This window comes from Arvicanthis niloticus, chromosome 6 (genome assembly GCF_011762505.2).
Source record: "Arvicanthis niloticus isolate mArvNil1 chromosome 6, mArvNil1.pat.X, whole genome shotgun sequence".
In the NCBI taxonomy this organism is placed as follows: domain Eukaryota; kingdom Metazoa; phylum Chordata; class Mammalia; order Rodentia; family Muridae; genus Arvicanthis; species Arvicanthis niloticus.
Window position 1 is genome coordinate 72,084,521 of NC_047663.1, and position 22,475 is coordinate 72,106,995.

The window sequence follows — 22,475 nt, forward strand, 5'->3', positions numbered from 1 at the left end:
GCAGTGAGGGAGGGGCCACCTTTTATGTGGTGTCTGGGTGCTCTAGCAGAGTATTCCCCATTTGTTTTTCTTAGAAATCCTAAATGTAGAGAAGAATCAAAAAGGCCAACCTTGAAGAAAAGTTCAAAGCAAGAAACATAGGGGCTTGATAGGAGAGTCAGAGTCAGAAAAAGTGAGATTCTGTGTAAAAGACTGAGCCATGGGAGAGAGATCCGTGGAAGCTGGATTGAAGCCGGCAACTCTTGGGAGAAGCTGGCAGATGGACCACAGTTTCTCCAAGCTTGCTAAACTAAGTGGCTGTAATTGGCCACAAATGACAGAGGGGGAGGGGAGAAGCCTACACTAGCAGTGTGAAAGACTGACCCCCTGGGGGAGAAACTCCAGGAACTAGAGTTTGGAGCCAGTGTTCCTGAGAGAGGGAGACAACAATCTCAGCCTCCAGAAGGAGTCCCTTACTGTAGAACAGTGGGATGGGAAGACTGGAGGCTAGGGAGCCACTGCCATCTTGCCCTTGAGCTGGAGAACATGTGGAGGAGAGGGAGAGACAGAGAGGGAAAAAAAAAAGAGTTAAAGCAGAGAAGCTGACCAGGAACACATGGAGAGAGAAAGAGAGGGGAGGGGAGACAGAGAGAGGCCTGCCTTGTCTTGTGAACTAGGCTGGACTTACTCACGGTTCCATGGAGAGGTTCCCACACACACCACCACCCCCAATGGGTGCCAGTGGGGGAGGGGTTCATTTGGAGCTATGTCCACATCCTCTACCACCTGCAAGGAAAGATAGCTCGAACGTGGGCATGGGTTCTTGAATCTTGTTGAGGGGTGTTGACCCCCACATGTCTGCCACAGCTCAGTTGGAGATTCCTTTACAGACTGAAAGTAAAAATACTTCACCAAATGCATCCATTAGAATACAATAATTTTTTAGACATTATGACATAAAACATGTCCCAAGCATAACTTAAAATCCCACAAGACAAACAATTATAGAGAGATCTGACAAGACTTTCAAGAAAATGCTCATAGAACAAAAGGGAAAATATAAGATCTACAAATACAGATTGAATAATACTTTATTGACTTTAAATGTTTAAATGTCAATGAGACAGATAAAACAGCTCTGAAAATACACTGGATTTTGGAAGGGACTTGTAGGCTTAGATTTTTTAAAACCTATTTTAATAAAGGTCCCTAAATGCTTCACCCTTCCTTATAGCCCGCTGAACAAAGTAGGGGAGGAAGTTGGTTAATAGGACAAGGAAGTGGTGAAACTGTTTAGAAGTAGTTCTTTGAGGTGATTCCAATCTTCATTGTCAGCAGTTGAGTCCACTAGCAAAACACCAACATGAATCAGCAGCGGCAATCTAGTCCATGATCAGTAGTAATGGCTGGATCCAGAAGAAACCATGAGGCTCCCACACCTACACTGTGTCCTGAAGATGAATGTGAGCATGTGGAGAAATGTGCCTTCCCACACTCCTAAAATACACACCCCGACTCTGTGTAGGAAACACTCACTGCCCAACGTTAGCTCATGTAGGCCGCCGAACCGACTCAGCAGGCCAAGGTGGCACACCAGCTGATCCAAGATGGCACCTGCCTCGGCCTCTGGTAATAACTACCAGTGCACTGCGCATGCACAACTCAGTTTGGCTCCAACCCCTCCCGAACGGGGTATGCTAATAAGGTACCACATTCTGACCAATCACCCCCTCCCGGGCGGGGTATGCTAATGTGGTATGCTAATGAGGTACTGCAATTTTGACCAATCGCGCACCTCCATGCGCTTTTCCCTGCCCAGGGCTAAGGGTATATAAGCAGCCTGTTCTGGGCATTCAAGGTCTCCTCCTGAAAACTAAAAGAGCGTTTCTACAATAAAGGCTGTTGAGAAGGATCCGGTTGTTGTTCGTGTTTTCGTTGCTGGTCGAGCGGGGCGCGACAAGCTCAGACTTTAATCTGGTTCTGTGTGCTTCAGTACTTCACAGAGGAAAGCTGTTGCTGACATCTTGCAGAAAGAAGGTGTCAGCAGATGGCATGGGCTGTGAAGGGAAGCTAGCCAGCCCAAGGTGGCAAACATGGCTCTGACAGGCCTTGCCCTTCTCCTCCATTACCTCTGCCTTTCTAAAAAACAAACAAACAAACAAACAAACAAAACCCATTACATTCCTACAGCTAGCCACCAAGGTCTATCCTGTTTATTTGACCACTTCCTCTTCCTAAGGTCACCTACCAATGCCTAGTTATCAAAGAATTGACATCCAGCAATCACTAACCCCTTTTGGCTCCCCTAATTAAATTAAAATTAAAAAATTAAATTAAATTAAAATGCCCAAATAAAATTAAACACCTCATTCTAACACAGGCTTTACCTGTTTGCCTTTATAAACTGCCATTTGCCTATGAGCCACACGTGCCTCCTCTCTATGCAGAGGTAGACATTTGTGCCCCTCAGGGACAAACAACCTTTCCCCTTCTCCCTTGTCCCCTTCCCCTCCTCCCTCCATCTAGTCTCCTGTGTCTGTCTTTTATTCCCTGCCCTTTGACCCTCTGGGACAAACTAATCTCATTTGTGCTGAGAACTTGGTCTTAGGAGTTCTGAGCCAATGTCCTTTCATTCTGTCCTTGATGAAGTCTGTCTCTGAGGATGGGAGGCCCCTGGTCCTAGTTACAGGTAAGTGCATTACAAGTACACATCACTGACCACTGATAACAATATGCTTCTGCCTCCTCAGACTGTGACATCTTCCTAATACCTCCACCTCCTGACCATGGTTTATTTAGTCCATTGACAAGTTAAAATGGCTGGGGAAGCAAACCCTGTGGGAAAGGGGTGATGTCTCAAGGCTGTCTCTCTGACATTCTGGAGACAAAGTCATCCCTTCCCCCAGCACACACATCCTTTCACATTCTTAGTCTTGTCTAAGCCCTGAACATAACTCCTCCTTGGATCCATTGCAAATCTCATAATACAATTCTAGGAGCTGAAGAACTGGGGTACAGCAGCTGACTTCATCACACCCACAGTACTGAGTCTTGTTTCTGTGCTAACATATCTCTAGACAAGGAGTGGAGAGGAGAGCAGCCACCTTTGCCTCTGAATAGCTACCAGGGAAGCTTATACTTTAGAGCCTTGATGTCACAGTGAGTTGAGATCAGGAAAGAGGGAGTCAGGGTCACACAGGAGAACAGAGTCTGTGAAAAAACCAAATCTGCTCACCTTAGAGCAGGCCACCCCCATTTCGATAAAAAGAACAACAGGGTCTGTTCTTTACTTACAAAGGATATCCTGGGAGAAGATCGTCCTAGGACCCACAATGGTACAAGGCACCATTCATGGTGCATATGTGTGTGTGGGTGTGTTTCCATGTGTGTGTTCCTGTGTATTTGCACAGGGGTCAGTCTGCATGCATGTGTGCTTGTGTGTAACTGATGACCCAATACTTGTAGCTACACACCAGCCTCTACAGTTAACAGTCAGGTATGAAGACCATGAGTTCAGCAGGTTCTTAGGCCATGGAAATGCTGTGGTAAATGACTAATGATCATATCCCTGTGAGGACAAGAGTGTTGAGCACAGGACTGAAAGGACAACTCAGAGACAATCCTCACATACTACAGAACCCAAGAAAGTAAAGGGAGAACCACCTGCCATGTGCATTATGCAATGGTGAAATGTCTTTCCACAGTGAATCCATCATTAACCAGGAAAACCGAAGGCTTACTTTAAACAGGATAGCTTGGAAGAGTTTCAGCTCTGTAGCTACAAACAGCCAGTAACTGTGTGAAGGTCTGTGCTTGCAGCCAACCTCATTGTAAACAATAGGTGACTGCAGACTCTTCCAATTGGCCCAGACACGTTTGGAAAACAAAGTATGAGAAGTGTCACAGAGACCTAAGATCAGCGAGTTTGTAAACATTGGGATGTCTTTTGTGTATGTGTGTGCAATTTGTGTGGGTGTGGAAAGATATATTTGGTCTTTGGTGGCTATAACCTGGAATACATATTAAATATATTGAGTGGCTCTTACTCATTTCACTACACTGTTAAAGGACAGTCACTGTCGGCCCCTTCACATGAGAAACTATGAGCACAAGCCAGGAGACAGCCCAGGTCCAGCTCTGGGTACGGATTACTGCCAGTTGTGCACAGGACTTACTGAGTGGGAGGTGAGCAAACCAAGCCCTGGCCAGGGAGCACTGGCTGCCCCTCCTCCCATCAAGCCTCAAGTCAGGATTGTTCCAGGTTCAGCAAATAAATGCAGCTGCCCAATGAAGTAAGAACAGTCCAGGGCAGGGCATCTGCATGCATGGGTAAGGCTTGGGAACCAATGCTCAGAGCTGAGAGAAAAGGAAAAAGTCAGCTCTGCTGGGGATTTGTGAGCTAGAGATGATGGAAGTCTCAGGGGAGGCCGGAGGTCTAAATGAGAAAATCCAAAGTAAGCACTGACAGTTCTTAAAGATGGAACAGAAATGTCTGAACACACAGACACACACATGCACGCACACACACACAAATACATGTCCAGCCCTCACTCTCTTCTCCAATCTTCCTTCTACACACAGTTCCAGAAATCTTAAAGGTTCACCACATATTGCAATCCAGTTTCTCCTCTGTCTGTCCATTAATTCCTCCAGCCAGCAGTGAGCTCTGCAGAGCCAGGCATAAATCACCCCTCCCACTTCCTGTTTATCCTCCTAAGAGCAGGAAATGGTACAGATCTTTCAAAATCCTGCTTCTGAAAGCCAGGAGAAGCTTAGAGTGGCAAACTGTCACTGCCTTCTACTTAACATGTCACAGTGGAGAATTAGGAAAGATGTGTGTCATTTTAGTGTATCAACCTCAATAATTTATGACATAATGTAAATACTTAACGGATAATTTTACCACAATTGATTGTAAAACAAAGTAAGAAAGAGAAGAAGTGTCCAGAGTCATTGCTCAGTACACAACGTTGTCACAATTACAACTCTGCTAGGTAGAGGATGCTGGGGCCTTAGGCCACCCTCACCCCTTGATAGATGAACTGGGAAAAGTCAGACAAGGGGACCTCAGGGAAAGTGTTTGCATTCTTTCTAAACTCCACCCCCACAGTTACCTGACATCAGCCAGGTTTGCTCCTCCCCACAGTTACCTGGCAACTGCCAGGTAGGCCTGGCCCACGATAAAAGGGGCTTCTTGGACCACTCACTTGTGCTGAGCCCGCTAAGGAGTTGCCATGAGCAAAGCCCACCCTCCGGAACTGAAGAAGTTTATGGACAAGAAGTTATCATTGAAGTTAAATGGTAAGCCGGGCAGTGGTGGCACATGCCTTTAATCCCAGCACTTGGGAGGCAGAGGCAAGTGGATTTCTGAGTTCGAGGCCAGCCTGGTCTACAAAGTGAGTTCCAGGACAGCCAAGGCTACACAGAAAAACCCTGTCTCAAAAAACAAAACAAAACAAAAAAGACGGTGGCAGGCATGTCCAAGGAACACTTCGGGGCTTTGATCCCTTTATGAACCTTGTGATTTATGAGTGTGTGGAAATGGCAACAAGTGGGAAGCAGAACAACATTGGCATGGTGGTCATCCGAGGAAACAGCATCATCATGTTAGAAGCCTTGGAAAGAGTCTAACCAGTGTCCGGCAGTGTGTCCACATCCCTCCCCAAGGACCTGTTTGATTGTGATGTAGAATTAGGTCATGTACATTTTCATATGAAACTTTTTGCTAAATAAACTTTTGTGATACTCAGGAAAAAAAGGGGGGCTACTTGCCCCTCCTCCATCTTTTGCTCTCTCTCCCTCTTGTTCCCTTGGGCTCTTCCCTTCCCCTCTCCACTTCCTCTTTCCATTCCCTTTTCTCCATGTGCTCATGGCAGGCCTCTACTTCTCTGCTCTCTCTCTCTGCCTCTCTCTGCCTCTCTCTGCCTCTACTACCCTCTTAACTCCCTCCTCATGCTCTCAATAAACTCTATTCTATATCCTCCTGAGACTGGTCCCTCGGGGGGGAGGGGGATGCCTCAGCGTGAGCCCAATGACACATCACCTTCCCCCATTCCTCACCACACACCCATAGAACATATTATATCTCTTTATCTTTTTGTAAACACATTAGAAAGTAGAACTGAACAAAAAGCAGCCTGGGTTCTGGGCAACAGAGAAATCTGAAGACATTCCCTAGATATCTGGAAATATGTGGACCATGTTGGTGCAGGACATGACAGGTTTTCAGGAACAGAAGATGGTACAAAGGAAAAGGTTTGCCAGTGAAGTGGCAATGGGCCTGGGACAATGGTATAAATTGTGTCCAAAGACAAGTGAGTGTAAAGGGACAAATTTTATCCTGGGTGGTCACAACACACATGTTTGATCACCTCAGATAGGGAGCCCACCACAGACCAAGGTACAAATACCACCAAAGTCCAACTTGTTGAGCCAGTGGGTTTGATTGGGATTTCTAACAGAAGCAGGAAATACTCAAAGACAGCTGCATCACCAAGGCCCACCCCTACATGAGTGACAGCTAAGGAAAGCTGGGAACCTGGAGCAGCTCAGCAGGTCAGAGAGTGTCTTTACAAGTGGTTCTGGTCTAACCCTCTCCCAGACATCTCGCTGGCTTTCTGCTTCTCACAGGAAGCTGGTCTGGATGCAGAGTCTTCTGTGCAGCTCAGCTTCTCTAGTGTGAGAGGGACTCTCAGCTTTTATTGCTTACCCTGGCAGGGAAGGTTCTAGTTAAAGTAGTCAGTTTCAGTACTTCTGGTTCTGTCTGCCCATGCCTTGGACCTCATTCTGTGTGTGTATGTGTGTGTGTGTGTGTGTGTGTGTGTGTGTGTGTCCTCTGTCTCTGTCTCTGTGTGTGTGTGTGTCTCTCTAGCGCTCTCTCTCTCTCTCCCAACCTTTTCCTCTTTACCACCTTCCTAGTAAGATCCTGCCAGTACAGCTGCCCTGAACCTCTGAGAGCACCATGGGTCATCTTCCCAGTCCCATGCACTGTATTTACTACTGGTCTTGTAAAACCCAAACGGAGGGGACCTCACAACCTCGTGGAGAACTGCAGGTGCACCCCAAATCACTCAGGAGAAACACGGCTTGATGCAACAGCAAGAGGTTTACTCAAAAACTAGCATGCTAGGGCGTCTTTCCTACCCCTACACAGGAGTTAAGGAAATCAACCCCAAGCAACGAGTTCTTACAGCTTATAAAGGAAGAATCTAGTCCAGATTACCTTACATTGGTTTTCAAAACATCAGAAATCCATAGAATTGACATGACAAACATTTCTGTATTAATGTTCATTTTTATTAGAGACCTGTCTGCTCCTGACAGCTTCCTATATTGAATTCTAAGAAGAAATTGAGCATCCTTGGAGTTACTCCAGTTGTGGTGAGACAGCCACTAGGCAAGAATTGCCTCTTTCCTTCTACAGACAAATTACTGTCCAGGAAAGGACACACTTGCAGAATAGTCGACTGATTATATCTGCCTAGACAGAGTAATCAGCCCTTAATAATTCTACAGCACTAAGGTCTGTCAGATGATCCTGGGCCAGAAGTCGGAAGAACAGATGCTCTAACGTTTTGAAGTAGAATGAGTGTCCAGGTATTCAGAGGTCTCTATAAATTGGCTAAGTTTTAGAAGCTATGCTTTGTGCTTCCCACAATTATAGTTAACTCAGTCATTCTGGATTTCTGACGGGGTTGAAAACTTATAGCCTCATAGCCAATCCTGGCTATTTACTTTGAGAGAAAAGATTTGAGTGGATGGTCTTCAGCTGACATTCATCCTAAAGCCAGGTTCAGAACTAAATGTTTTAGTTAGGATAGACAACAGAGGTGCTGGTTAGTCAACAAAAGGATGGACTGGGTATTAGGACTATCTTGTACCTCACTGGTAAAAATTGGCATAATTATGCTGTAATTGTATTTTGAGAGAAAAGTTTCATTTTAATAGGAAGGGTGATATGTAGGAGGAGCTAAGGTGGGAGGAGTACTGAGAGGAAGAGATGGAGTAAGAAGAGGAGAAGAAGGAGAGGAGAAGCTAGGTGATGAAAGAGAGAAAGAGGGGGGAGACAGGGAGGCAGATGTTCATGTATCTCCACCAGTTAAGAGGACAGTGTTATATCTAGGTTGGGTAGTGGGTTACACCTCTGATTGAACAATACCAAACTTATAAAGCCTATGATTAACATTTTTTTAAAAAATGTATAAATGCAAAAAGGAAAAGGGGGCATGGGATAGGGGTTTTCTAAGGGGGTGATGGGGAAAGGGGATGGTATCTGAAGTGTAAATAAAATATCTAATAAAAATAAATAAATAAATAAAGGAAGGAAGGAAGGAAGGAAGGAAGGAAGAATCTACAAACCAGGTGGAGTTAGGGAAGAGGGGGAAGGGAAGTACAGATGTGTTTGATCACAAATGTTTAAGATGGATGGCGAGTCACTTTATAATTGGCTATTTCTGACCAATTACACTATATCTATCATGAGCTCCAGTTCAAAGCAGGTCAGGCTTATCTCAGGCCTATAGCATCTTGACACCATTTGTCACAGTGTTGTTAGTTAGAGCCATCTGTTCGAGTCGTCAGCTAATATCCTGGAACTGAGGCGCCACAGTGTTTGACTAACTGATTTTTTATGTCTCTGCTTTAAGGATAGGGTTCAGGGGGTCAACTTAAATTTTTCTATCTTTCAGTCTCTGATCCCACCCAAAAGTCCTCTCTCTAGTAAAATGACTCCAAGGTAGCATTAAACTGGAAGCCACACTCACCAACCCCACTCCTGACTACACCAGGCACAAACTTCTTAGCCACAGAGTCACCGACTGTAGGGACAGGAGGCTAATCCAGTGCTTTTTTTTTTTTTTTTTTTTTTTTGTGAACTATGGGTCTGTGGTCATTTAGATAGTCACTAGTCTGACTGGAGTTTTGGTTTTAATAAATTAAGGTATTTTATTAGGAAGGAGACTGACCCAGCCCAAACCAGAGAGAATTCTCCAGGTAAGGTTACAGATGTTGTTAGCCAAAGAATTATAGAGGAGAAAAACCACAGTTATTATTTGAGAATCAAATTAAACTGCCGGGCAGTGGTGGCGCACGCCTTTAATCCCAGCACTTGGGAGGCAGAGGCAGGCGGATTTCTGAGTTCGAGGCCAGCCTGGTCTACCGAGTGAGTTCCAGGACAGCCAAGGCTATACAGAGAAACCCTGTCTCAAAAAAAAAAAAAAAAAAAAAGAGAGAATCAAATTAACTCTAATCCTATCTGGGTGTGGGCAAGCCTTGATTCTGTAACGGACCTCCAGCAGGGCCTCAGCCATCCAAGCAAGCAATTCACACAACAGCAGCGCTTGGCAGTCAGCTTGTTTATTTGTGACCTTGTAAGATTATCTGGGAGCAGTGAAGCATTGTTGAACAATTAGCAATTTTTAAAGGTAGCTCAACTGCACCAGGAAATAGTCAATCCCGCCAGCTGACAGTGTACATTCAAAGCAGAAGCAATGTCCTCATGGCTTATACAAGCTAAAAATAATTTTGGTTTTACAAAATCTAGCACAAAAAAACTTAACACATTAATCATAATATGTTCACAGTCACCATGGGTTTTTCTATGAGTGACCAGGGAGAAACATAATCAATTGGTAAAGTAATTACCTTTCAACGAGAAAAGTTATGACTTAGATACACAGAATCCACATAACAGACAGGCATAGTAGAGTGAATTTGTAATTCCAGCACTGAGGAAGGAGGGAAGCAGATCCCTGAAGCTCGCTGTCAGCCACCCGTGCCTAATTGGTAAAGTCCAGGCCAGTGAGAGTGTCTGTCTCAAAATAAGAAGACTGATAATCTGAGAAACAACAGCATCTACACACACATGTCCACTTACACATACAGAGAGAGAGAAAGACAGAGAGAGAAAGAGAGATACAGAGAGAGAGAGTGGAAACAGAGAGACAGAGAGATGAAAGAAAGAATGTCAACAGAATAAGCACAGGGCAGGATTACAGGAAGTGTCTACAATCATTGAACCATGGGCTCACTGAATCTGAAAGTCAGTACTGCCCAGGAATAGATGACATCGTCTGAAAACAGGGTCTTGAGGTAGGGGTGCAAAATGGTCAGTGGAGGGAGGAGCCCTGACACTGGACTAGGCCAGTGTACCCACTAAGCTCTCAGGAAGCCCTGGAGTTGGCCACTTCAGCAGAGCTCCACCTCCCTCTCTGTGGAAGGATGTGAAACCATTTCAGTTGAATATGTAAGCCAGACAGGGAGGTCTCAGAATAGAAACCAAAACCAACCCTCGGTGCAGTCCCTCCCTTCAGGAGCAAGGCAGGTAGGATTCAGATCTAGAAACTACAGAACCAAGAGCAAAGACTGTGTGGACCGAGATCTGGAAGGAAATCTGAAAACATCCTGTTCTTCTCTCCAGACCACCGAGACACCAACACTCGCCATCCCATCTGTTTTCCTGAATGTCCCAGCTCAGAGGAGTCCATAGAGAGCTACCCCAGTGACCTTGCTCCCAGAGAAGAGGTGACATCACAGGAGGGCCACTGGCATCACTACTTGGGAGGAGGTAAGTGAAGGGTTCTAAGTGCAGCTTGAGCAGAAACCCTACTTACTTGTGACATCAGGGGTAGTCTCCTGGGACCAGGGCAGAGGAACCTCCAGTTATGGCTTATTTCACTCAGGGGTTGTTCACAGAGAGGCCCTTCTCTGTCTTCTGCACCACAGAGCAGCACCACCCACCAGCCAGGCAGCAACAAACTCCCTAACACCCACACAACCTGAGTCTGTTGCTTGTCTGATTTTAGCTTGAAGAAAGAGGGCAGCTTGTGTGACCAGATTCTTCAGAGTTGATGCAAGAACCTGTTTCCCATAGAGATTTGTTGTAGCTTTTTGTTGTTATATTTTGTTTTAGTTTTAGTTGAGATTGGATCACACTGTGTGCCTCTCTGGCTGATCTAGAACCTGTAAATCAGGCTGGCCTCAAACTCAAGAAGATCCAGCTACCTCTGCTGCTCTGCCTCCTAGGGCTGAGATTAAAGGCCTACACAACAACACCCAACTATACTGGAACTACTTCATTAACCCCTTAAGGATAAAATCCTATCGAGTTCACCACTGCTATTTCCTCTCTAGAAGGAAACTATTAGAAGCCGTTATCAATGTAACCAGCACTAACAATACCTTGACTGTTTGGCAGGGTTCAGGAACGTTCATAATCATCAAATCGTGGGGAGTAGCCCACTACTGGGGCTAGGATTTCGATTGAATAGTCTTTGGCTTCTGGGAGCAGCTTCATCCACCCACTCAGAATATCTCTGTTCAAACTTTGTTTGGTTTTTTATAAACTTGAAAGGAAGCATATTTCCTTACTGCTTGTTTAACAGCCAGTCCTGTGCCGCAGCTCTCTGGCTGTCCCCTCTGTTCAAACTTCTCAGTTCCCATTATTCCACCGTCCACTTGTATATCCCATATGTGCTACTATCTATCTGCCCCAAAGCTATTTTTTAACCCCTCTTATGGGCCCCCTTCCAGTTTCCTGGCCTCTGCAAACACTCCCTGCTACATAAATGTACATACTTAAAAATGGGAAGCTGAAATCCACATATGAGAGAGAACATCAGGTTTGCCTTTGTGACTGGTGACCTCACTTAACATTTAGTAGCTCTGCCAGTGTGTCTGAATGTTATACACTTCCATTGATATTGTGCATGAATCCAGTTCCATTGTGTCTCTGTGGCACATTCTCATTATCCACTTATCATCTGGGCTGATTGCATTTCCCAGCTATTGTCACTAGAGCAGTGATGAACATGATGTTCCAGGGTCTCTGTGCTAAGATATAGAGTCCTTCAGGGCTACACTCAGGAATGGTGTCACTGATTCCATAATGGCTGTGCTTGCTTACAACCCCACAGCAGCAAATAAGGATTCCTCTTCCCCTTCATCCACACCAGCATCTGTTGCCATGTTCTCTCTTAATGAAAGCCTCTCTGACTCAGGTGAGATAAAATCCCAAAGTAGCTACAATTCACATGTTTTAATGGCTGAGATGCTGAACATGTTTAAAAAATATTTATTGGCCATTTGTGTTTCTTCTGAGAACTCTGTTCAGTTACACACCCGTATTTTGATGGAGCTATTTGTTTTCTTATTGATCTTGGTTTTTGTTTAAAGTTCTATGCATATTTTGAATATTAATCTTCTGTTGAATGAATTACTAACAAGGATTCCCTCCCATCTGGCAATCTGTCTTTTTACTGTTTCCTTTGCTGTACAGAAACTTTTCATTTCCATGAGCCCCTGCTTGTAGTCATGGCCTCATTTCCTGAGCAGCTGGAACCCTACTGGGAAAGCCCCTACCTACCCCTACTTCTTAAAGTGTTTTTCTTCCCAGAGTTTTGAACTCCATTTCTAAAGGAAAGTCCTTTCTCAATAAGATCCTTTGAAAGAAAATTAGAGGAGGTGGAGGAGGAAAGAAAGAAACAAAAAACAAACAAAGGAAGTGGGTGGTTGCAGGCTTGTGGGTTTATATCTGTATTGTCTGCGCTCCCCTGCTTTTTTAACGTGTCTGGGTATCCAACAACACCATGTGCTTTTGTTCCTGTCCTTCTGAAGCAGAGCTTGAAACCAAGTACAGTGATGTCATCAGTATTTTCCCTGCCTCAGGCTTGCTTTGTTTGTCTGAGATCTTTGATGCTTACAACTAAATTTTAAGATTTTCTTTCTAATTCTGTGAATGATGGCATTAGAATACTGATAGGAAATGCACTGAATCTGTAGATTAATTTTTTTAAGCCAGCCATTTTTATGACACGAATTCTGCTAATCCTTTGGCATGAGTAGTTGTTTTTTTTTTTTTCAGTGTCTTCTAATTTTTTTTTAAGCTTTTAAAGCTTTCATTACAGAGGGCTTTTTCCTCCTTGGTTATTCTAATTCCAGGATTGTTATTAGGGAGAAGGTGCTGGATAATAGTGTAAGTGAGATTGATTTCGTTTTTTCTTTAGCATGATTGTCATTGGTATACATGAAGGCAAGCAAGATTTTTATGTTAATTTTGCATTCTGTCAGTTTGCTGAGATGATTCTAAGAGATCTCTGAGGAAGACATTAGGTCCTCTTATGGCGAAACCTTATATTATCTTTGACTCTTACATTTTCTATGTGTATATTATTTTTCCCCCTTGGGTCTTAGTGTTCTAGCTTAGACTTTTAGTACTGAACTGAATAAAGAGTGGATAATACATGGATACCCTTGTCTTCTTCCTGTGATCAGTGCATTTGCTCGGGGATATTCTCATTTGGCACAACATTGGCTATGTTTGCCACATACAGCCTTTATTATGTTGAGATGTATTCTCTCCTTTCCCAATTTCTTCAGGACCTTATCGTGAAGGGTATGTTTGATTTTGTCAAATCCATGGACTCTTAGGAGAATTGTCCCCAGCCTGAGCTTAAGTCCTCCCTCTGAGTGCCTCTTGCACACCGTTTCCTAAAATCTACCTGATTCTCCTGTGGCCAACATGAACTTATAAACCAAGTCTGGCTGAACATTGAATATCTTCCTATTTTCCTATAAGAATACCATCATACACCATCCAGCCATGATGGGGCTTGACCTGCTCTATAGAAGAGTCACATGTTCCCATTTGGGATGCCCAGAACACAGATACAGCTCTGTGTTACTAGAATCAAGAGGAGAAGACAGGAGACCTGTCATCTGCAGATATTCTGAAGACTGTCTCTATCATGAAGATCCATGACTGCTGGCCATCCATCTTATCTTTCTCTCAACTAGGATGATATGGGTAAAATATTCTCATTTCTGCATAGTTTAGGGCAAGGTTCTCCATAGGAACAGAAATGCTAGCAAGAATCTATATGCATTAAAGAATCTATATACATTTAATAGAGTGGCTAACCACCTGTGATCTGGCTAGTCTAACAGTAGACGTCTCCTCTAGGAAAGACAAAGAACCCAGTCCATGAGCCTGAATGTCACAGCTGGCCTTCAGTGTACATGGGAAACCGTAAGAAGTGGGCTCTAATGCCAGCGAAGGAATGCCTCAGCAGCAGAATGGATAAACTTGCCCGAGCAAATGAGAGCAAGCAGACAAAGAGGAAAAATCTCCTTCTTTCATGTCCTTTTCTCTGGGCTGCCAGCAGAAGATGTATTCCAGATTTAGGGTAGATTTTCCAACCTCAAGTGACCCAATGTAGAAAAATGTCTCACAGGTGTGCCTAGCTACTTAGGTTTCAGTTCATTCCAGATGGAGTCAAGTTGAGCACAAAGATGAGACATCACTTGGGGTATATTAAAAGACAAATCAACAACACCTACTTATGTTGGGGTCCAGGAGTTTCCCCATAAACCACACTGCAACAAGTTTTGGTCAGCCAGGGATAGTTTATTGAGAATTTGCCCGAGGATTTATCAGTCAGTGCCACAGACAAGACTTGGGAGCCGACTAACACCATGCCAGATTCACACAGAGCCTTGAAGCCTGTAATCCACAAATCTCTGTGTCAAGTTATTGCCACCAATCTGTATTTAGGTATATGAAACGTCCTAAATATGAATTTATGTATTTAGGATGTTTCATATGTATTTATGTAAGAAGATGTATTTATAACATGCTTATCCTGTCCTCATTGGCTGGCTTATCCAACCTGGCAGGATTGACTTGCCTAGCATTCATGTCCCAACTTGCCAACCAGGGTGTCAGTCACCAATGCACATGGCTGCAAGTAGGATGTCAATTCCCAGGGAGGTCTCGGCTCCAAGCTTATTGTGACTAAGTATATAAAGCAGGTCTAATCGGCCACTGTTAGGATTGGTTTCCAAGAACAATAAATCCTCCAGCATACAGACTGTGGGTGAACACTTAACTCAGGCATGAAAAAGTTCCTAGTAACAGCACAAGACAGTTTCTTTGTAACAGTCATAACAGCATTTGAGAAAGTTTGCTTATAATAGCATAAAATGAATGGCTAGACAGGCAGTAGATACCCAGGCTGAAGCAACTTAGTATTTTTCACTACCTAGTCTTCCAGCAGCTGTATACCATTAGGAAAGATGACACCAAAAGATTTTGGAAGGTGTATGTTTTGTTTTGTTTTTTGTTTTGGTTTTCCAAGACAAGGTTCCCTGTATAACATCCCTGGATGTTCTTGAACTCCCTTTGTAGTCCAGGCTGACCTTGATCTCATCTGCCTGCCTCTGCCTCTGCCTCTGTAGGCCGTGGTCTCGGGGCACACACACATACACTGTTGTAAGACTAGCTTCAGCCTGTGAAAGACAACATGTGGTATTTGTTTTTCTAAGGTCCAGATTATTTTCTCTGAACAACTTCCCGATACACTAATTTTTTTCTGAAAGTGTCATGGTTTCATTTTTCTTTACAACTGAATAGAGCCTTACTGTATATATGTACCACAAGTTCTTTTTCTATTCATTTGTATATAAATATCTGCACTGAACTGATTTCATAGTGACCATCAACACAGCAGCTATAACAGTGGATGTGCTTGCATCTGTGTGGTCTGTTGACTAACAGTCCTTCAGGTTGAAGTGAGTAGTGTACCTGGGACAGTGATCAATTTCTGAAGGAACTGCACCTACTTCTAACAATGAATATGTTTTTCTCTTCAACATTTGTTGTTATTGTTGTTGTTAGTTTCTTGGTAATACCATTCTGATTTAATTGCCCTTTCTCTGACAGTTCAGGATATCAAGTAAATTTTCAAATATGTTTTAGCCATATCATTTAGTCTCTTGATGGCTGTCTCTACAGCTCATTAGCTCACTAACTGACTGAATGATTTAGGTTTTTACTATTTCAACAATTTTTACATTGTTAAAACCTTGCCTCCAGTTCCCACATCACTTCTGTAGTCTCTTCTGCATTACAATAAGCCTTGGAGGTGGTGATTTATGTATCACATTCATGGCTGAGCATTCAAAAGTCACTTCTGCTCAATTCCTTGACCATTATAAGTTAATGTAAAGTTATTCTTACTCGCTATACACAGCCGCTTCTATCACCAAAGTTAACAGCCATACCAATTCATGGATACAAACATACATAAATATGTAGATGCCAAATTGATAAATATATTATGCTTATTACACAAAACAACAGTAGCAGCTTTCCCACTACAGACTACGACCACCACATCCACATGGTCTTCATTGCAAAGCAAAGGGTTTTCTGCACCAAAGAGGGAAAAGACTTTGGTAGATATCAAAGTCACAGGAAACCCAAGAAGGATAGATCAAGAGTCTCCCACATCCTTAAGACTCCTCCTTCTGGAGTAACAAAAATACTCAAGGGAGCAAATATGGAAACAAAACATGGGACAGAAACTGAAGGAGGGGCCATCTGGAGACCATTCCACCTGGTTATCCATCCCATGTACAGTCACCTAAGCTAGACACTGATGTGGATGGCTGGAAGTACATGCTGACAAGAACCTGATATAGCTGTCTCCTTAGAGGTCTGTCAGAGACTGACACATTCAGGGGACAATGCTCACAGCTAACCACTGATATGATCAAGGGTTTCCCAATGGAGAAGTCAGAGAGAAGACTAAAGGAGCAGAAAGGGTTTATGACCCCATGCGGAGAGCAACAATACCAACCAACCAGAGCTCCCCAGGGTCTAAAGCACCAGCCTGGGAGCACATAGGGAGGGACCCATGACTCCAGCTGTATATGTAGGGGAGTGTGGCCTTGTTGGGCATAGGTGGGAGAGGAGATTCTTGGTCCCATGAAGGACAAACACCGAGTGGGGGGAAATGTAAGGGTGGGGAGATGGGAGTGGATGGGTAGGTGAGGGCACAGCTTCATAGAAGCATGAGGAGGGAGTATAGGATAGGAGGTTTCTGGGTGGTGGGGGGAAGTGGGGTTAGGGGATAAAATCTGAAATGTAAATATAATACCCAATAAAAAAAAGAAGAAGCAAAAAAAAAAAAAAAAAAAAAAAAAAGACTACTCCTTCTGACCATGAGATGAGCTCTCCAATTGAATTTACTACCATTCATGTCAGTTATTAAAGTAAAACTCAAAACATAAAAGTCAATGTGCATGTCATAATATGACCTTATTTGGAGAGACTGACAGAGCTTTGAACATGGTTCATTTCTTTTCCAGACAAAATCTTGGTATCATAGCTCAGGCTATGCTCAAACTTCTGATCTGTAGTGGGAGATATTTAAATCTCCAAATCCAAACTTGACCAGTCAATGAAAACACAACTCAGCAATTATGAATATATTCTGTAAGCCTAGATTGGGCAGATACCCCTACACTACTCTGATCCCCAGCTATGAGACCCTTATAACTTGAGGGTTTTCCAGACCCTGCATTTGTCTTTCTACCTCCTGCTTCCCAGTCATCCTCTCCTTCATTGTCTTCCTCTTCCATTGTCTTCCTCCAGTCCTTCCCTGCTCTCTTCCACCAACCTTTATTGCTCCCCTTCCAGCCTTTATTTTACAAATTAAGATTGGCAGAAGGTTCACTAGAATTCACCTATGTAATGACTCACACCTCCTCTGCAGCCCTTCACAGGAAAAAGGAATTATCAAAATACAAAGCCAGGGCTAGCCACAACGTTGATCCATTGCACAACCTCCCTTAATGCTGCTAATACAGGCTTGAATTTGATCTTGAAGAACTAAAAACACTGTAAAGAAGAAAATAATCAAAGGTTAAGGAGTGTGAGTCAAACCAAAATATAAAGCTAAACCCAGGAATAAGTGCTGTTCAGTCCTGTACATTTGATTGAAGGGAAGGAAGTCCCTATTTCTAATGTGGGGCTTATGGTGGACCCTGCTCTCCCATTGGTTGTTCTTGTGGAACTAATTTGTTGACCTTCCTGGTTCTTTCCTCCCTTAGGTACCATCGACATTTCCCAGGGATGGGTCAGACTTCCTCTTCTACACACCCTCCAAAGGAGGATCCTGATTTGACCTCCAGCTTTGACACAAACCTTCAGAATTTCAAGATGAGAACCAAAATCCTGTCTCAGGAATTGATTGCCTTCATTGAATCATCCCTAGAGGAAGGAAACCTTCGAGAAACGGTTTCTGTAATTAGGAATGCTCTGAGTGACATGGAGAAAGCCCCACTAAACATTGCAATGATAGGGGAAACTGGGGCTGGTAAGTCCAGTCTTATCAATGCTCTACAGGGAGTAGGGGCTGATGAAGAAGGTGCAGCTGCTCCCACTGGAGTGGTATGTACAACCACTGAGAGAACACCGTACACATATACAAAGTTTCCCAGTGTGACACTATGGGACCTGCCTGGCATTGGATCTCCTGCCTTCCAACTACAGGATTATCTGAATAAAATCAAGTTTGAGGAGTATGACTTCTTCATTATTGTCTCTTCTGGACGCTTTAAACATAATGATGCAGAGCTTGCCAAAGCCATTGTGCAAATGAAGAGGAGTTTCTATTTTGTTCGAAGCCAAACAGATATTGATCTAATGGTTGTAAGACAGAGTAATCCTAGGAGATTCAATAAAGAGAACACATTAAACAAGATTAGAAATACCGTTTCAAGTATACTTAAGGAGGTTACCAACCAGGAGCCTCCAGTCTTCTTAGTCTCCAACTTTGATGTGTCTGACCTTGACTTCCCAAAGCTGGAAACCACCCTTCTGAGAGAGCTCCCAGCCTACAAACGACACATGTTCATGATCACTTTGTCAATTGTTACGGATTCCACCATAAACCGGAAGAGGGATATGCTGAAACAAAAGATCTTGAAGGAATCCAGAATGCCAAGGGCTACCATACCATTCAGGGGACTGACCCCAAATGACCTAGAGATGTTGGAACAGACTTTGAATGACTATAGATCTTCCTTTGGCCTGGATGAGGCATCACTGGAAAACATCGCTGAGGATTTGAACGTGACACTGGAGGAACTCAAGGCAAACATTAAGTCTCCACATTTGTTCTCAGATGAGCCTGGTACATCCTTAACAGATAAACTATTGAACTATGTTAGACATTCTTCCTTTTCAAAGGTTTTCCACTTGCAAAATTATTTCATTGACACTGTTGCAAGCGATGTTAAAATTATCCTCAGTAAAGAAGAGCTTTTGACAGAGAAGGTGAGCTCATTCTACTCTAAAGCCTCGCTATGTTGGGAGGAATTCCTGGGAAAATTAGTGTTTCTAGAGTTGTTCCAGAAATCACCTTTCTATTTCACTTTGTTGAAATGTTTCAAAGTGACTCTGACAAATTTTGTCATATCCATTTTCTGCACCTGTTGACATGCTGGGGTCTCTCTGGTTGATACTGTTACATGATGCATTCCTAAGGCTTTTTGTTGTAAATCATCTCATTACTGTGGTGTTTACTTGCTTCGTAGTTAAGAAGTATTTCAGTTAGATGGAATGCTACTTGTCAGTTTGCTTTTGATTCCTATGCTTTGTGGACCCCATGTGGGAAAATCTGATGAAGTTGATCATACCCATTTCCCTTTGAGAGCTTCAAGGTTTCCATCTTATATTAAGCTCTTTGGCCCACTCAGGGTTGGTTTACATATAGGGTGAAGTGTGAGAGTCAAGGATTAGTCTTGCTTGATGTCCAGTTTGCCCAGTTCCATTCTTCAAACCATGTGCCCTTTGTGCACTGTGAGTACTGGAAGCCTTGCTGACCCATAACTTGCTGATCCATAACTGTGCAGTCTGTTGGCTGCACAGTTATGGATATATTTCTAGGTTGTTCTTTCTGTCAGAATGTAGGTCTATGGACCTGTCTTCATGCAACTATTGAGCTGTTTTTGTCACCGTGGCTCTGTGCTATGCCTTGAAATCAGGTATTACAGTGAATGCTAGCCTGATGGTTTTGATAAATATTGTTTTGGCTATTTGCAGTCTTCTGTATTCCCATGTGAGTTTTCTGATTACACAGTTCAGTTCTATTCTAAATGGCATTGATATTTTAGTTGAGATTGCACTGAGTCTGTAGATCATTTTGTGGACACATTGACAGCATTAAGGTTTATAAACTATAAACATGGGAAACTTAGCATATTTTGTTATCTTTTTTGAGATTTATTTCATCTCTGCTTTGAAGCATCTCACTTTCTTGGTTATTTATTGAAACTTGATTGCTTCCTTCCTTGCTTGATTTCTACCTTCCTTTCTTCCTACCTTCTTACTCTGCCTTCTTATCTGGTATGTGTGTGTTGTGTCTATTGTAAATGAACTTTTAAGGTTTCTTTAAAATCTTACATGTCTGAATTTCTCAAGCACATCTTATGTTTTCATTTTAATTTCATTCATCAGTGTTTTCTTGGATCTCATTGAGATTTATTCTATTTCATTACATTTTAGATGCACTTATGACACAGTGAGTTTCATTATGGCATTTCTATACATGTATGCCATTATACATTATCATTCATTGTTATCTTCTCTTATTCATTTACCTACTGCCCTTTGCCATGCCTCCCCTTATCTAACTAGTTCCCTTTTACCCTCAAAATTTCCTTCTTCATGTTCTTGTCATACATGCTCTGTTGCTCATCAGATACACTTCCTCCTTCAATGTTTCTTGTCTCTCATGTGATTGAGATTTTTTTTCATTATTTATGAAGTATTTGACAGGAATTTAATCTACTTTAATTTCTTGAGAATCTTTTTTAAAATATTCATTTATACATTTATTTTTATGTATATAAGTCTTCACATATACTCAGAACAGAGAATCAGATCTCATTACAGATGGTTGTGAGCCACCATATAGTTGCTGGAAATTGAACTCTGGATCTCTGGAAGAATAGCCAGTCCTGTCAACTGCTGAGCCATCACTTTAGCTGTCTCTAGAATCCTTTATTAGAGACTTATGATCCTTTGTGCTCATTGTTGCCTTGGCTATTTAAATAGTTACAGTGTTCTGTGTAACAATTTGTGCTTCTCAATGGAAATATCTATCACTCATATAGGAGGTCCTTATTAAGAATGTTCTCCAGAAAAATGTGTCTTAGGAAATTGGGTTGTTACATAATGTTAGGTATATTTCCAGCTTGCTATCACAGTGGAGATGCCATATTGCTACTCTGGTGGCCTCTAGTGAGTTTTATCTCAGTCTATTCCATGTCAGAATTCTTGAGAACCATTCTTTCTGATGGTCACACAAGACTGGGGCTCACATATACTGCAAGCAACTGTGACATAAATAGAAGAATATAAACAATGCATTGTACATGAATTTAAACTCATTTCTGTAGCCACAATCACCAGGAGTTCCTAAATGTTGTTTTTATTTGTAAATCAATGTGGATTGATGTCTACATGTAGGTAAGGGCAATCACAAGATAATGTGAGAGCCTGTGATTGGCAGGGGAAAGGGAAGGCCAGCAGAGATTTTTAAATATGAGAAAAAAGAGGACAGAGAGGAGAAAGAAGGAATATGGAGGAAGAGAAAGAGAATCCAGGTTCCACATGGCTTTAAATAGCCACAGGTAACTCTGAATATCTTATAAGTGATGGATAATTACAGAACAATTTGTCTTATGTAGGTGGGCAATTTATAACAATATCAATTGGCTCTGAGTTCACTGTGTGGGCATTTTGTGGGGTGAGAATTTATTGATATAAATCTGACTTATAAGATACAAGCCTCTAGAGTTTTGATTTTACCAGGTTACTGGGATTTGGGACCACTTACCAAAGAGGGTGGATGGCTGGGAATCTGAGCAGAATCTGCAACAAGGGAACCATGAGATAGGCAGTCACTACAAAGGGATACAGTGGGGTTGCCAGGCTCAAGTAGCCAGTGATAGTGCAGGATGATGCATCTTTGAAATATTTCCTGCAACACCCAAACGTGGCATCCCTGCACAAGAGAGGCAGAGATGGGTAGACCTCTGGAATTCATACCATATACATGTGCACCTGCACACATGAAAGCAGCTTCACATCTGAATTCTCAAATAATTACCCTGGGAGTTTTGATATTTTAATATATTATTGCTAGTGACAGTAAGATCTATAATAATGCCCTCCTTTCTCTTACCTTTATTGGTGACATGGCCTCCAACAAGATTATTTGCTGACTCAAGAATAGAATTCCATATACCTGAAGCTTCTGTATTGAAATCTTCACAGCACATTATTAACACCAGAGTATCAAAGCTAAGTGAAGCCAATCTCTCATGACTTCTTGCATTTACCCTGTTTTCGAACTCTAATTCCAAAAGTCTTGTGTGTCTCTGAAATGCCAAAAGAAAAGGCAATGGTTGTGATTTATACCCCTCATCCCAAAGTTCTGGTATGTTTAGTATCTGGATTGATAAACTTTGATCTACAGTCATAGCTATCATGAAGTCTGGTTTTACACAATTAATGAAATATACATAGTTTTAATGTCCTTCTAAGATTATAATAAAATAGGAGTATTAGACAAAAAGTTGATGTGACCTAAAGTCCAAAATACATAATATATGGACATATATGTAATATGTAGATTCCTAAAGAAAAC

The 22,475-nt window shown here is 42.6% G+C and overlaps 1 protein-coding gene, 1 long non-coding RNA gene and 1 pseudogene across 2 annotated transcripts; 2 read left to right on the forward strand and 1 right to left on the reverse strand.

The window, feature by feature from the left end:
* Positions 1–1,046: 1,046 nt before the first annotated feature.
* LOC143442818 (uncharacterized) lies at positions 1,047–11,232 on the reverse strand. Its single transcript, XR_013111318.1, has 2 exons — positions 10,590–11,232; positions 1,047–2,118 (listed from the first exon to the last, which is right to left on the reverse strand). It is a non-coding gene; the product is annotated as an uncharacterized LOC143442818 (long non-coding RNA).
* LOC117709865 (small nuclear ribonucleoprotein G pseudogene) lies at positions 5,214–5,690 on the forward strand (annotated as a pseudogene).
* On the forward strand, positions 10,091–19,282 carry LOC143442817 (T-cell-specific guanine nucleotide triphosphate-binding protein 2-like). The gene is given in 3 exon segments (XM_076936990.1): positions 10,091–10,543; positions 17,869–19,150; positions 19,153–19,282. Coding segments are annotated over 2 exon segments (1,389 nt in total). The 5' UTR covers positions 10,091–10,543; positions 17,869–17,890; the 3' UTR covers position 19,282.
* The last annotated feature ends 3,193 nt before the right edge of the window (positions 19,283–22,475 follow it).